The 16,703-nt window shown below is 39.8% G+C and overlaps 1 protein-coding gene across 4 annotated transcripts; it reads right to left on the minus strand.

The window, feature by feature from the left end:
• Positions 1-1,969: 1,969 nt before the first annotated feature.
• nrgnb (neurogranin (protein kinase C substrate, RC3) b) lies at positions 1,970-16,513 on the minus strand. 4 transcript variants are annotated; one of them, XR_015095629.1, is made up of 7 exons: positions 16,106-16,513; positions 15,936-16,006; positions 15,767-15,810; positions 14,412-15,337; positions 14,247-14,317; positions 3,874-3,977; positions 1,970-2,503 (listed from the first exon to the last, which is right to left on the minus strand). XR_015095629.1 is itself a non-coding variant. In XM_086081305.1 (7 exons), the coding sequence occupies exons 2-6, from the start codon at positions 16,257-16,259 to the stop codon at positions 14,253-14,255; spliced, it is 1,260 nt and encodes a 419-aa protein (XP_085937431.1). In that variant the 5' UTR covers positions 16,260-16,292; positions 16,449-16,501; the 3' UTR covers positions 3,639-3,977; positions 14,247-14,252. The 4 variants fall into 4 exon arrangements, 2 of the variants coding, with proteins under 2 accessions (XP_085937431.1, XP_085937432.1); XM_086081305.1 differs by lacking the exon at positions 1,970-2,503 and having other exon boundaries at positions 3,639-3,977; positions 16,106-16,292; positions 16,449-16,501; XM_086081306.1 differs by lacking the exon at positions 1,970-2,503 and having other exon boundaries at positions 3,641-3,977; positions 14,421-15,337.
• Positions 16,514-16,703: the final 190 nt, after the last annotated feature.

Genomic DNA, 16,703 nt, shown 5'->3' on the forward strand with positions numbered 1-16,703 from the left:
ACCTAATTTTTATTTATTTATTTATTATTTTTATTTATCATTTATTTATTATTTGTATATTATTTTATTATTTATTTATTACACATGACAATTTGACATTTTGATAAGGATTTTAGCAAGGGTCAAAGAAATTGATGGACATGATTTGCTTTTGTGGGCCGTATAAAATGACGTGGCGGGCTGGATCTGGCCCCCGGGCCTTGAGTTTGACACCTGTGTTATGAACGCGAGTGGTTGACTGGTTGTTGGTCTCTATGTGCCCTGTGATTGGCTGGCGACCGGTACAGGTTGTATCTTGACATTTTGCTTTTAAACCCACTCTAAACCCGCTGGTTGATAACTCGACATTAAACATGTCTTTTCCTTTATTTCACCGCCACTGAGTGGGTGTGCACATTATTGATTGCACACCCACAGTCATTAAAAGGGACAGGAGAACGTGGCCACATCACCTCTGGGATTGAGTAGGAGAATAGGAGAAGTAGATCCACCTAAAACCCATAGAGGATGCTTATCATAGCATGGCGGAGGAGGAGGAATGAAGACTCACATTGGCCATCCTTTCTTAGTACCTGGACACACAACAAGGAGCGTGCATGTGTGCGTGAAAGTGGAATCTGCTTGCAAAAGTATGCAGGACTGTTTTTTTCCTTCTTCTTTTTTTTGCCCGTGTGGTGCGCTGTGGCTCAGATGCGCGTGGGCGGGTTGAGTGGGAGCACTGGGAGGCTGAAGATGCTCGCGCTCATTTCTCATAACGGGAGACTGCCTGGGCAAGCCAAGCAGAAATATTAGGGTTTAATTTGAAAAGCAATATGCAATAAAGGACAGGGTGGTTATTTATGAGCCTGTTGACGGCATGGAAATACTCCATAGCTTGCGTGTAAGATACTAGGCACAGTTTAATAACATGGTATTTTTAGTGCTATTGCAGAACTTTGTCAACTTGTCGGGTGTCTTGACATAACACATATTTTTTTTATGATACAAGCTGTTGCTCAGCCGATTTTTCAATATTTGAGATACAATCAGTTTTTGGTGCTAAACATAACATTTTTTGTTTTATCCTTTGTGAAAAATGACTAATAACCAGTTGTGAAACTCTTCTTTCCGTGTGTCTCCATATCTGTAATATACTGCCCCCAGGTGGCCAACGTGCAAACACCAGAAGGAGTAGCACAATGTCCAGTGGCTAAAACCATTCAATTATTTTAATTCAATTTAATTGGATCATTTCTGTATGTGTTTATAAAGTACATTTTCCTCACTTAAAACATTACACATTTTTTGGGGGGAGGCTAGAATTAATTAATGGCATTTCTAATAATTTCAATGGGGAACAAGAAGTTAAAAAAAATACAGCATCACACTCACTTAGCATGTCAAAAATACCTTCATGTGGCATAAGTAAACCACATAATAAGAGTATAAAAAGTGAAATTACTCATCCATTGAAGAAACATAGTGAAGTGGGAAGTCTCAGGTCTCAAAACAGGTTAGCAAGAGTGATCCAGTCTCAAAAGAAATTCAAGTCCTGTAACGACACTTCACAAACTTATCTTAACTTGAATATTTTGTTATTCTTAAAAGTTGCTGTTGTGTCTCTGCAAAGAAAATCTTTCAATGAATGAAGTTTAAAACAGACTTTTCACCACATGCTGTACATAAGACAGAGCGGTGATTCTCAGTGTGGAACTCGTTATACATGTGCTCCCTCTAGTGGTGCGCAAAAGAATCACTGCCCAAGTACAGTTCAGTTGGATTTAACATTTTAGAAGAGTGCATTTGCTTTGTATTATTAAAAACAGTTTCTTTTTAACCTTTTATTTAGGTATATATATTTTTTAACCTTTACTTGCAAAACATTTAATTTGAATATTTATTTAAAGACAATTAAGGAGCTGTACCAAATACTGCATACTGACTGTTCTAGCAGTTTAGATTTGTAAGAAAAAAAAAAATTGAAACTATATTTTAGGGTATAATTTTCAATCTTTAATGAATTAAGCCAGCGAGTCAACAGATAAATATTAAGATACAGGCATGTCATAAAACAATGCACGAACCACCCAACAATCAAGCCACAGAGGTCTACTGCTGATGCACACACGGTTTATACACAGACCATCCCAAAAATAAGCCCTGTTATGCATTTCGAGGACATTCATTGTCACATTCACAGATCATCTAAAACTATCACATGACCAGAAGTTTCACAAGTATCACAAGTACATGCAGTGAGTTGGCAATTCTGTCAAAGACATCTGTACTGACATCTGATAAAGACTGCTGGGGAAGTGTTAAAAGTTCACGAGAGAGAGAGAGAGAGAGAGAGAGAGAGAAAAAAAAACCCAAAACAACACATCCTCACATTGTTCATTTTCTACTCCTAATTTATGTTGAAGAAGAAAAGAAAGAAGACTCCTGTGGTTAAATAGGTGCGCCTGAAAACCAATTTAGCCAGCTTGTGCCAGCCAACCATACTTGCTTGCTACGTTGCTTAGCCTTTCCCTATGGAGGTAAATTTGGTGCAAAACTAACTTGTGCAAAAAATTTGTACCTGTAGAAAAAAGTCTAAATTTGTATCTGTAAAAGTCGTGATTTGTATCTGTAAAAAAAATGTGTGCCTGTAAAAAAAAATTTTGTGTCTGTAAAATAAATTTGTACCTGTAAAAAAAAATGTGTATGTGTAAAACAAATTTGTATCTGTAAAAACAAATTTGTATCTGTAAAAACAAATTTGTACCTGTAAAAGTCATGATTTGTATCTGTACAAAAAAAAATTCGTACCTGTATTAAAAGTATAAATTTGTATCTGTAAAAGTTGCGATTTGTACCTGTAGAAATGACAACTTGTAGTCAAAGAAGTCGCCACTAGGAGTCACAAGTGGTTTTTCTGCTGCTGTTCAGTGACGTGAGTTTTGCTCCATTTCTCGCGCTACAAATGGAGCAAAACTAATTTGTACTTGTAGAGCGCCGTGATTTGTACTTGTAAAGAAGGGGGCGGGCTCTGGTGAATGAAGGGTTGTTTTGACCAATCAAGTGAGAAGGATTTGAGCGGATTGGAGCGCAACCTCATTGGTTTAGCGAACGACGGTGGCGGGACTCGCGGAAGGATACAAGCAGGACACATCGTCGCCAACCAACATACATATTAAGAATACTTCAGTCGACTGAAGTATTCTTCCTCAACATACATATTAAGAATACTGAAGTATTCTTCCTCAACATACATATTAAGAAGTATTCTTAATATGTATGTTGGTTGGCGACGATGTGTCCTGCTTGTATCCTTCCGCGAGTCCCGCCACCGTCGTTCGCTAAACCAATGAGGTTGCGCTCCAATCCGCTCAAATCCTTCTCACTTGATTGGTCAAAACAACCCTTCATTACACCAGAGCCCGCCCCCTTCTTTGCAAGTACAAATCAGGCGCTCTACAAGTACAAATTAGTTTTGCTCCATTCGTAGCGCGACAAATGGAGCAAAACTCACGTCACTGAACAGCAGCAGAAAAACCACTTGTGACTCCTAGTGGCGACTTCTTTGACTACAAGTTGTCATTTCTACAGGTACAAATCGCAACTTTTACAGATACAAATTTATACTTTTTGTACAGGTACAAAAAATTTTTTGTACAGATACAAATCATGACTTTTACAGGTACAAATTTGTTTTTACAGATACAAATTTGTTTTACACATACACATTTTTTTTTTACAGGTACAAATTTCTTTTACAGACACAAATTTTTTTTTTACAGGCACACATTTTTTTTACAGATACAAATCACGACTTTTACAGATACAAATTTAGACTTTTTTCTACAGGTACAAATTTTTTGCACAAGTTAGTTTTGCACCAAATTTACCTCCATATTTCCCCACTTCTCTCTCTCTTTCTTCATCCAGGCCAGGACAGGGGCGTCACTGCTCTGGCACAGCTGCGTCATCGCTCTCTACTGCCCCCGATCCTCCTGCCTCTAGAAACAGAAACAGGCGAGTGGAGTTTAAGTTGTCGAGGGAAAAATACAATTACAGTGGAAGTTATAAAGTCGAAAACAAGACATTCTGGCACATGTTTTCAGATTCCATCATGAAAGCCAAACTAAAGTGGCATGCACACACGTTGACAGTCACACTGAATTTGAGCACCACATCATCTGTCTTGTGTCATTATTGTTTCCGCTTCTTTTCTTTCGTCCGCTCTTCTCACTGTAGAACTCTGCCAAAATCTCTTGCTGTTTTCACCCTGCAATCATTCAGACACCATCTCTCTTAACGTTCGTACCGCACTGGCAAGTGCGACAACAACTGTGCCGTTGCACCGCAGCAATGCATGCACAATTAATAGGTTGGTTGGTCGTACACTATGCTATGCTAAGTGCTAAGGATGAACGATTCTGAACCCCCCCTTCGATATTGCAATTATTTTTTCAAGGCCACTTTTTCTTTTTTAACAAAACAAAAGCAATAAATTAATCTGTATTCCAAAATACAATCAGATTTATTTTTCAAGCATGTTTTGGCCTTATAGGTAATGTTTATGCAAAAATGAAAGACACCTTATTTGACTTAGTTAGATTATTAGTAGTCAAGGAGGCTGATAACTTATATTTGGAGCCGGTATTCATTTTTACTGAAAATATTGCCGTAATTTTTTTAAATTAATAATTAACTCATTCACTGCCATTGTAAAAAATATTTTGAACTATTTCTATTAGTTTAACATTTTTTTCCCCCACTTTTGTTAACAAGAGTATGAAAACCTAGATTTATTTTTTGAAATACAGATATAAAATGTGATTATCATTTACAAAATGTTGCTTTTTTTTTAAGTTCAGGGAGCTCTTAGGGTCATCAGCATGTCTTAAAAAGTTTAATGAAAACCTAAAACAAGTAAGTAGTTTCGTAAAGTTTTCTAAAATAAATAGCTTCCCCCAATTTCAAAAATATCTCAAATGTAAAATGTTCACTGATAATTGGAGATAACAACAATAATGCAAACAAATCTATGGCTATATCACTTCAATATTTCATGTTTCATGAAACAATGGTATGTAAACGTGGAGTTTCATGAAACAATGATATATTAACATGTGGAGGGCACTTCTTAAGCACTGACCTTATCTTGACGCTATATACATTTATAAATAAAATACACACGCCAGTCTGCAGGCCATTTGGGTTACATAGAGGTTAGAGACAGGGGGGGGGGAAATGTATATACATAGCATTTGCGATTTGAAATTCTATTCTAATACACTGCGATGCCAACTTGAATTCAATTAATTGTTCAACCCTAAGTGCAGTATGAAAAGGCCATCAGTGCTTTAAATGCAAGCCTGCTTACTATGTAACTTCCAGTGAATATTGTCCTCCTCAACTTCTCATTTGTTGAGGCTACTCCTTCTTTTGGAGTATGTGCATGCTTGTTAAACCGAGGTATAGTGAATAGCAGTGTGGGGACGTCTCGCATCATGGTGGTCCGTTCTCCAAAATGTACAAAAAACAAAAAGCACAACATAATTGTTGTCACACCCATTTCATACTTTAGAGACACATTTACACAAAATAGTGGTCAAATTGTACGACCTTGGAGAATGTTCCATTGTAAATGATGAATGAAGACTACAACGATGTAAAAATAAATGATGAAATTATGAATTTTGTATGCATGTGTTCCGTTGTACATAATGCAATCTCATGTCGACTTGTTAAAGTTATGCAACGGACTTGCATAATAGATTACCTCCGTGGCATAAGTGAATCCATCATTGCACACAATCACTAATGCACCTTTAATGTATTATAACGATTAGCACCAGTATAGGTTCACACACCTAGGAACATCACTTGGAATATAATGTTATGTAACTTTTATTGGAGTTATTTTTGCGTATCTTCATGCTTGTGTTGCTTTCTTTGCGGTATGTTGACACTGCTACCCCAAGTGACGTGTAACTGCATGAACTTCCAAAACACAGATCCTGTTGCGAAAAGGGGGTCTCCCCCAGAGGGAGGTGTTCGGCAGCCTCCGGATTCAGTCTGACAGGTTCATTAATTCTGCTTGGCCCACTGAATCATATACGATGGTGGTGATGCACCTGCAACTATAAATACACCCCTACATACAATAAAGGCAGCTAAGAGTCTTCTGTTCTGTGGGCCATGCTGAAAATATGAAAACATATGATCTATGTCGTTGTGACTCAACAGCTAGTCATTTGCATGATTGTTTGTCAGGAATCGAACCCGAGCCATCGGCACGATCAGCAAGCAACAGGGTGTACCATGACTCTACAGTGGTGCCTTGAGTTGCAAGTTTACTTGGTTTGATAACCATGCTTGTAACACGAAACATGTTACCCCATTGAAATGATTGGAAATGCCATTAATTGGTTCTGCTAATGCTCAGTAAACATTTTTGACTGGCGAGTACGTTCAAATGTATTCGCAAATACGTTTGAACGTCCTTGTAGGCTAAATGCTACGAACAGGATATTTTGTCACAATGCCACAGATGATCCTAAATCATGCACTGTAGACATAATAAATCATAAAAGGTATGAATAAACAATGCATTTTATTTCTTTTTTTCAAACGTATTGGTATAATGTGGGCTAAAAAAGTGATATGCAAGTAATACCCAGTGGCATTATAAGAAAATATGCTATGTTTGTAGCATTTAGCATTTTAGCCATTTGAATGTACACGCGAGAATGTTTGGACATTTTTGTACGTTTGAAAATACATGTCTATTTCTTCATGTAGACGTCAACTGGGACTGGCCTAAAACAGCTTGAATCTATTCAGCTAAAATGTGTGTTTTACTTTTATTTTTTATATTTGTTCACTGTCTGACCAAACTCCTGAGTTGAGTTCACTGCCACCATACAGCATTCATCTCAAACAAACCCAATGACAGCTCATATCTAAAATATAAACTCTGAAGTTGGGTCACTTGTACCTCAAGGCACCACAATACCAGTGTAAAAAAAAATATGATTCATATGTTTCTAATTATATCTTATGAGAATTTGCAGGTGAAATGATTTTGTGTTAAGGATTGTTTGCTGAGCACCAATACATGCTTTCACAGGCCGTACCTATATATGGAGCACAATCCTAGGTTGCCCATAACTTTGCTTGCCCATACAACCACAAATACAAGCTTGATGTCTTCTGGAGAGCAGCGACTTCTCTGACCGCCTGCTTGATTAACATTTCAATTCTCTAAATTACAACTGTAACATCTCTTCTGGTGATTGAACAATGTGTCGGGGAAGCAGGTTCATTTATCGGCGCTTCGAGAGTGAGGATTCAATCGAGTGGCGCCGGAGCGCCTATGGGGTAATTAAATGAGTCGCTCAGTTCTGCGTTGCATTAATTACACATAACGTAACGCAGAGGGTGGGCTCTAATTGGTGTAATTAATTATGTAGGGATTCTAAATTGTGTGCCGGTCCATGACGTAACGTGAAATAAGGTAACGGTGACATCGACAGGTGTTCAATTGGATGCCTTTAAAAGAAGACTTGAAATATTCCACTGGGATAGCACAGTTTTTAATGTAGCCTAATAATACAGCTTCTCTTAGAAATACAGTATCTTTAGGAGCATTACGCCGTCTACGCTAACTATTGACACCTCACCTCCTCTCCTTCTGCTTTGTCCTCCGGCTTCATCTTCTTACGGGTCATGTGGCCACGGAAGCCAGCCTGGATCTTGGCGGCTGCCCTGTTGGCCTCGGGGTCATCCAGCGGGATGTCCATGATGTCCTCTTCCTCCTGGGGTCTGCTGCGTTCCTCCTGCTGAGAGGACCGTAGCACGATGGAACATTCAACGGCTGCTTTTTATTTTGAAAGCGAGCGATGTGTGCCGAGTGGTTATACACCCAAGAGGTCAGTAACCCAGCTCTATTTTTTTCCTCCATTTATCCTCATCAAATTCTGTGTGACTGAGTTGGCCTATTTTAGGGTGTAATGTATGGCCATTTTCTCTGTTTAAAAACAAACAAAAAACAGGCTTTTATGTTTTATTATTCAGAGAAAAACAGACAGACGTAACAGATAGGCTACTATAATATTGATTGCCGCTATCAGAGAGTATTGTGGTTGGAGTTTGCATCTCAGCTAAATCATGTAACTAATAAAGTTCTGTGTGTCTCCAAAATTACAATACACTTTTTTCTATTTTCTTTCAGGTATTTTTTGGACAGATGTAAGGCCATCAGCATTCGACAGCTTCGGCTTTGCAGTTTCTGTCAGCATACCATTTCCCTTACCCGTCGCTCACCAACTGACGTTGAAGCATAGTTGCACAATTGTCACTTGGCAAAGAATTTTGTTCTCCCAAAATGCGTTTCAGTGCCAGTTTGAGAAGCTTTAGTTTCTCAGCATCAACAAAAGCTCAATTCAGCGAACACTTCAGAGAGTCATAAAGCTTTTCCCGCACCGACTTCAGGTTGTTCAAAGACTTCAAGCGGAAAAATTATGATGCTCGACAACCTAAAGTTGGTAGGAGAAAAGCTTTACCGCCCTCCAAAGGATCTGCCTAATCGAGCTTTTGTTGATGCCGAGTTCCAGTGCAGCCTTCCAGATACTTTCCTTGGCTTTGAGCGACCGCCTGCTCTATGAGGTGGGTGTTTTCATTTGTGGTGGAAGTATCAGGCCTTCTGCTGCGTGGTTTGCAAAAAACAGATCCTGTTTTGAGAAACTTGCCATGAATAGGGTAAATTGTACAACATGTTGGAACACTTTAAAATCCTAAACTGTCAAATGCTGATGGACTCGAGTGATACCTGGAAAACGACACGACGCAAACAGGAAACGGAAAAACAAAGCTGATGTGTGAAAACCAGGAAGTCGGAAGTCCCGCCTCCTACGTGGCATATACCACATGGACGTTATTTCAGCTTTGAACTTTCTATGGCCAATAAATTTGATTCATGTCACCCACCACACTAATAAAGTAGTCACATTTCTCTTCGCTCCAAAAGAGCGGTCCTGTCATGTGTCACTAAGTTGTGCCATTTTTGTTGACCTCTACTTGAGTATATTCGGTAGGTTACGCGCCGCATATATATATATATATATATATATATATATATATATATATACACACACACACACACACACACACATAAACGTGTTCAGTGCTTCTCAATTATTTTTTTGTTACGCCACCCCACTGCCATCTACTGTAGTGGATGTGCAATTACACTTTATGTGCTATAAGATATAAAATAAGAAACATTTGCCATGGACAAATAAATGTACTCAAGTTAGGCTCGTTTAGGTGTCAACCTAAAATGGCCGCCACACATACAAGTACAGACCAAGATTCCTTGTGAATAAAGCATGCACAGAACACAAACCAAAGTTCCATTCCAAGGAGGCTACCCCGGTCTTATTTGGGTTTTGTAAAAACCTGAATAAGAGCATATTCAGAGTTTTGCACATGTTTACGTGGCCCTTCAATACCCGTAAATTACCAATATACGGATTTTGAATGGGTTATTGACTGCATGTAAAAGTATGAGATTCGGCTAAGAATTTAAGGGGGCACTAATTTAAAAAAGAAAAAGTTATGGCTCTGGACCCTGGCATGTTAAAAAGGATGACCCTGAAAAAAACGACAACAGCATCCATCTCCTTCAGTCAGCATCCAGTGTCCCGAAGGAGACATGGTAGGCGGAAGAGAAATTCTGAAAAGTGTCAGCGGCATGTTGCCGGGGCTGTTGACAACTTATGTAAACATCCATTCAAATTCTGTGGCGCAAACAACCCAGAGCATTGCTAAGGGAGTCAGATTGACATTTCACACAAAGCAGCCCACAAAGTGAGCCCACCGCCGCCCCGCTGCATCACGTCTCTGGTGTAACACCCTCCAGTGTAGGAGGGCGACCACCCACCTGTGCAGCCAGCATTCATTAGCCTCTGTGTCTGACTGCTCACTCAGCTGCCAGCTCTGGGAGAAGGAAACCACTGAGTGGGATTGTGCTGCTAATCCAAACCATTTGACACAATATTTTAAAACACCGTGCTTCAAATCTCATGCAATTAGAATGAAGCTGAAATTTCTGATTGCGCCTATCAGAGTTCAACGACGCGAGTAAACAGCAGATGACTAGGTCAGCATGCGAAGCTCAGCAGCAAAGTAATATGTGCAAAAACTAAAAAGACTAAACTAAAATAAAAAGTTAACATGAAAATATTACTCACATTGTGGCAGTCCATGTCTAAACTCTCGGAGATGACCTCGGTCGTCAGGTGGCCCTAATGTGTCACTGTCGCTCTCTATAAGTCACTCTTTGCTTATATACAGATGCCTCACTGGCTGTAACTAACAATCATTGCATGCTCAGTACCATTTGCTCACGCACAGAGGAAGAGAGAGAGAGAGACACACACACACACACAGAGGGAGGGACAGTCGGGGGTGGGGGAGGTGGGGCTGGGTGGGTGTAGAGACCTCCTACAAACATGTCAGCATGTGTTCTGTCTTTTCAGCCTCATTAAGGTTGCCGACTTACTGCGTTCACATTCCTGATAAAGTGTACATGCAACAATGTAAAGTTATACAGATGTCATGCATACATACACGTGAACAGGCGCGGAGAACAAATCCGAACGCAGAAATGTGCATCAACTAATCATTTCAAACTTCCAATTCCAGCTAGTAACAGTGCAAAAATAAAACCAGCGGAGTTGCGCTGGGCGGTGTTATAAATGTATTAAAGGCAGCGTGAGCTAACAGTTTTCTCCATCCCTCTGATCCCAGCTGGTGAGGCCGCCCACACGCCACTGCCAGCCTCTGAGACAAGATGCAGGGGCAGAGAAACAGCCATTAATCTGAGTTCCATCTCTCGCACTCATTCTTCCACTGCTGCTTTGCTAAATGATTCCCACACGTTAACTGAGCCTCACGCTCGAGTTCTCTCTGATGACTGAAATTCTGTTTACTTTCATCAATCATCAGGCAGCCGATATGATATGATAAGACTTCCTTCTGTTGTGAGTAAATAACTAGTTAAAGGCTTGCCAAGAGGTCATTTTAGGCGTACAGCAGATGAAATGTGCAAATTAGCGGGAGTAAAGTTGCCAAACTGCACAAAATAGCGCAAAAATCAAACACATGCAAAGTGTTGGCTGTTAAAGTCAGGTTACTATTACACACCATGCCTGGCAGCAATCAACATCACCATCTCCTATTAATTCCGCGATGAGAACGCAGGATGAGAAGTGAGGCGTTACCATGGCAACGTTCTCAGCAACTCTTCCTGCTCCACCACTGTACCCGATTGAAGGCGCACTCGCTGATCCAGGCGAATCAGACGAGGGGGCCAAGTGCGACGGCGGCGAAAATGCTACAACGCCGACTTCAGATGATGATGGACGTCTCAATCAAGTCGCAATCTGTGGGCGCAGCAGCGGTGCCTCTCAACTCGGAGCCATTAGTAACTCTGGGAATTACGGTTATATGACCACAAGGAAGGGCCTCAAATCACATGTTCAAATTATCCTACAGCATTTCTACATATAGTGTTGAAATTAACCAATATTCATTTATCAATTCAAATTTGTTATAGGGGAAGTCAACCTTAAACATTTCTTGACAATAATATGTTGTATGTGACCTCACTAATCCAAACATGACATTCGGATTAATATTGCATTTGTGGAATATGAGTTATGAAAGAAAATCCAGCCGTTTTTATCCATCTCAAAGGCCGGCCATTTTTCCACTTGCTGTCGACTGAAGATGACATCACAGATGCTCAGGGCTCGGGCAACGACCAATCACAGCTCACCTGTTGTCTGAAGGTGAGCAGTGATTGGTTGTTACCTGAGACCTGAACAACTGTGATGTCATTTTCATTTGATAGCAAGTGGCAACATGGCCGCCTTCTGACATTGATAAAAACTGCTGGATTTTGCTGCTTAATTCCTATTCCACTTATTAACCAGAATACTATATTTAGCTAGTGTGGCTGCATATTACATATTATTGTCATTTTTTGTTTGTTAATTTTGATTGGTTTATTGTAAATAATAAAGTGAACTATATTATTTTTAGAATAATTTTATCTATCACTGGTGTCGGGCGGAATCCTCACATCTCAAAATCTGTACTTTTAGGAAACCAAAACAACACAACATGTTTGTGGAGCTATTAACATTGCATCATCAAGCTTGACCAATAGTTGTAAAAATAACAGACCTACACGGGAATTGGCCAATAATATGGATTTGTGAATAAAATACAATATTGACCAAATCTGAACATAGGAGGTTTCTGTCAGACAGTAATGATATTCAGTAACCGTAAATTTAACATTTATTTTATTTTGCTATATGAAATAATTGGTGAATTAATTAGAATTCAATTCATTATAAATAATAATAATTAGGATGACTATATTTAATATTTCATTATAAAAACTTTTAGAAATTATATATACATACACATAACAAAATAATTTTTACCGCATCAAGTTGCCCATCTGTCTGTTTTAAAACTCATATGTGGCTGTTGGAAGAATTTCTAATAAAGCTCTTGATTTGGATCTTTTGACAGAAAATTGTACATGTGAACCTAACGTTATGTCTAGTTGATAACCAAAAAGCCTGTAAAAAAATAAAAAAATAATAAAAAAATAAAAGCAAATGCATTCTAAATAGGCTGACTCAGTCACATGACAAGATGGGAAACGGAGAGAAAAACTAAAAGCAAAGTGGGTTACTGACCTCATGAGTGCAACCACTCAGCACACAGCTCTTTCTTGATCAGAATAAAAAGCATGCGTGTCCCATCATGCCATGGTCTTCTCGGTGGGCGGAACGTGGCTGGCCCCAGGAGGAAGAGGACAGCATCAACACCTCGATCCAGGCTGACTTCCATGATCACATGGAAGACAAAGATGAAGTAGCCGGAGGGCAGCGCAGGCCGCAACAAGTCTCAGGTGTACAGGCCAGGTCTAAGATCGCAAGACAAAACTAAATGTATTGTATAGCTGAGTGCTGTAATAAAACTATAAATGCCGTACAATACAGCTTCACTGACCTTATTCTGATGTATCGTGGGAAGTTGCGCTAGTTGTTGGCATGCCTCAAAGTTCTGAGGTATTCAAATCTCAGCTCCGGACATTCTGTGTAGTGTTTGCATGTTGTCCCCATGCTTTAAATACAAACTAATTAAATATGGTGTTCATATAATGGATGTAAAGTGTCTTGGAACTCATGTTCAAATGCGATGCTTTTAAAATAATAATGAAAAAAGCATTACAACTCATTGGAAGTCATGTTAAATGGAAGTCAGCATACTCTTGCCACTTTATAAACTGCCTCTGTATTTATCAAAAAGCTCAGACTAAAACGTATACATTTGCTAACTGAATTTGGGTGTTATGACGAATGTCTGCACAGCTTTTTTTCCTGTCAAAAATCGAATGGACCTAAAAAAAAACAGTACCAGTTTGGCCCTACTTTTGATACCCAATTTGAATACACGTCACACACATATAAAAAGACATACCGATATTTAAAAGACATACATAATTAATGACCCCAACTAGAGCCAGCCTCCAAGTTGTTTCGCATGATTAATCCAGAGCACAACAGAGTGACTCTTTTAATTACCACACAGGCTCTCCAGGAACAGCTGATTGAATCCTGGCTCTCACAGCGCTGATAAACGAGACGTTGTTAAACACATATTGTTAAATTAATACAACACCCTGATAACAAGTAATTACCTTTGGAACAATCCTTCTCTGTATTATACAAAGGTTGCTTAGTGCTTACCACAGACCACGCTCATTTTTTATAATAGCAACCTTAAAAAAAAATCTGTTTTTATGTTGCTTGTATTATTGTTTGCACAATATACACATCCAATAACATTTAATATTTGACATTTGAACTCAGTGGATAACTAAACTAAAATTACAATTTTAACTTTAAATTTCACGATTTTTTAGTCATGGTGATTCTATTAACAATATGTCAGTATTATGCAATGCTCTTGGATTTGATGATAACTTCTAATTGTCATTACCTTTCTTTTCTGAATGGCTGATTGCGAATCAGTGCCAATCAAAACTGAACATTCTTTTGTTCGTAAAAACACAAGTTGTAATTGCAACAGCTGTGGCATCGGATCTTACCAGATTGTGCAAGTTTTCCTAACGTTTTGCTGATGTGCATTTGTCATTATTAACACCATGGCAGCATAAAACATGACCTCACCTCCTTCTAATCAGTGGGTTCTGGTGCATTCTCTGGCCCGGCCTCCTCTACATTGTCAACAGCCGCTTCACCTGAAATAAAGAGTGGAGCTTATTGACTCACTTTTCTGAAAGTTACTTTCATTTAATACAGCACATCCTTCATTGTGACCAAACTGAAAAGTACCTTCCGTACCCTCGTTGTTGGCGTCATTTTGCTCTCCCTCTGTTTCAAGCTCATCCTTGCCTTGTTCTTCCTGTGTCTCCATCTCTGAAATCTGTTGCGGACCTTCATCTCCTGGCATTTCCACGCCGTCACTTTGCTCGGGGTCAACCTCAGCCATGGAACTTTCTGTCGGTTCAGTGCCGCTGTCTAAATTTCCTTCTGCATCAGCTGATTGCTCATCTACCTCAGTAGGAGCCTCGGTTACAGCTCCTTCCTCCTCATTTGAATTTTCAGTCTGATCTTCAGCTTCTTGTTCCTCATTAAGGTTTTCGCTTTGAGGCTGTGCTTCGGTTTCTTCTGTTCTCTCCTCCTCAGCGGCCTGTGATTTACCATCATCTTCATTACCATCAACTGTGACTTCCTCCGCAGTTGTCTCTGGTTCTCCAAGCTCGGCAGCTTCCAACTCATTTGACTTTTCAGCCTGATCTTCAGCTTCTTGTTCCTCGTCAAGGGTTTCACTTTGAGGAAGTGCTTCTTCGGTTTCTTCTGTTCTCTCCTCTTCAGCAGCCTGTGAATTATCATCAACTTCATTATCATCAACTGTGACTTCCTCCATAGTGGTCTCTGCTTCTCCAAGCTCAGCAGCTTCCTCCTCGGCGCCCCCTTGAGCATCCTCCTCGTCGCCTCCTTCAGTCATCTCCTGACCTTCCTCGGTAGCCACTTCTATAGCCTCATCTTGAGCCACTTCCTCAGTTTCTCCAGCTTCTGCGCTCTCTTCTCCCCCTGAGACTCCACTTTGTATCTCAGACTGAGATACATCCAGAGCATTCTCATTTTCAGCCTCAGTTGGGTCAACTTGACCAGAAGTTGCTGCTGAGACTTGAAGTTGTGTGAACTCTGCTGACTGAGCAGGCACTTCTTCAGCTTGTAGCTCAGGTGTTTTTTCTCTAGAAGAAAAAACAAATGTAGTCTTGACACTTCTTTTTGACAGAAAGTTACAACGTTACTTAAAATATTGCTGGTGCACTTAAAATTCCCCCAGCTGTTTCAATGAACCTGAAAAAAAAATCATAAAAATAATTCTGCATAATTGAAAGTTTCCGATTATTTTCAAAATGGCTCAGTTGCAACATTAGTGAGGACGTGCCATGGAAAAGAATGAATGAATACTTTCATGATTTAAAATTAATTAATTAATACCCCCCCCCCCCCTAATCATTTCACACTTGGCAATTGACACTTTACTTGATACATATTATGGGGAGATTTCTTCCTGCCCTGTCAATTATATTATATTACATCAATTCAGTCCTTACTGTTACACGTATGTCAAAAGCAGTACAATATGCATTTACTGCTACAAAAAGTCAACGTACTCAGATATGGGAACTTCTGTTTCAGGCCCCGCTTGGGGAACAGCCTGCAAACGAACAATACAACGTTAGAGTAATTGTGAAAGAATTACAGCAGCATAGGCACACAGAGAGAAGCCTAATGAGCAAGATGGAATGAGTCACAGCCGACGTTGATTTAGCACCAACTGGCCTGAAATGCACGGTCGTTGTCAAATCTATCTTCCAGGCTGGCAGCCCACTCAGCTGGGTCCACGCCACTACCTGCAAGCCAGAACAGGTAAGCATTTGCAAATCGTTTAATTGTGCTGCTATGACACATCGCGGCAAATAACGGCAATGAACAAATCCAAAGCGTATTACCTTCTCGTTGGCCGAGAAGACGTTTGAAGTAGAGAGCGGCATATTTGGGAATGTCGCCAGGTTGGTCACGTAGAATTTCTCGGACCAGGCCTTCCAGGACGGCACCAAACCCCCGTGGGATCCTCAGGTCGGTGTTGCAGAAAGGCACCGACATGTCGGCCACTCGTTTTGGTAACTCAGCAGAAGTCTTTAAGAAGTTAACTCGCGTAAACGTTGTCCGTGAGGCTCTAAAGCTAACAGGCTAGCACTCTAAAGTCATAACTTGTCATTGGAATGTTTGTCTGAAACTGTTCCTGTTTAAAATATATTTAAGTTTGACGACTTAGAAGCACATTTGGCTTACCTTGAGTGTCTGAACTTTCACGCTACCTTCGGTTGACGCTATGTTGTTACCGGCTGTTGCTAGGCAACGACGGACACCGATAAGGGTCAAATCTCCTAGAAATAATTTTAAAAGAAACAGCGTCGTATTATTTCTTTTTTTTTTAAATAACAATTGTCTATCTGAACCTTTTGGAAAAATAAATAAATGAATAGTAAAATACACACATAGACCCTTCCCGCTGACGTCACATTACCCAGAATGCTTAGTTTCCGG

Source organism: Leptonotus elevatus, chromosome 7, assembly GCF_054856555.1.
Source record: "Leptonotus elevatus isolate MCC_2025b chromosome 7, RoL_Lele_1.0, whole genome shotgun sequence".
Taxonomy (NCBI): Eukaryota; Metazoa; Chordata; class Actinopteri; order Syngnathiformes; family Syngnathidae; genus Leptonotus; species Leptonotus elevatus.

Bases quoted from the DNA above. Each gene is read 5' to 3' on its own strand.
- nrgnb (XM_086081305.1), bottom strand. From the start codon at position 16,259: ATGTCGGTGCCTTTCTGCAACACCGACCTGAGGATCCCACGGGGGTTT. The intron at 15,811-15,935 runs GCCAGTTGGTGC...GTTCGTTTGCAG, and splicing joins ACAACGACCGTGCATTTCAG to GCTGTTCCCCAAGCGGGGCC. The intron at 15,338-15,766 runs GTACGTTGACTT...TTTTTCTTCTAG, and splicing joins ACAGAAGTTCCCATATCTGA to AGAAAAAACACCTGAGCTAC.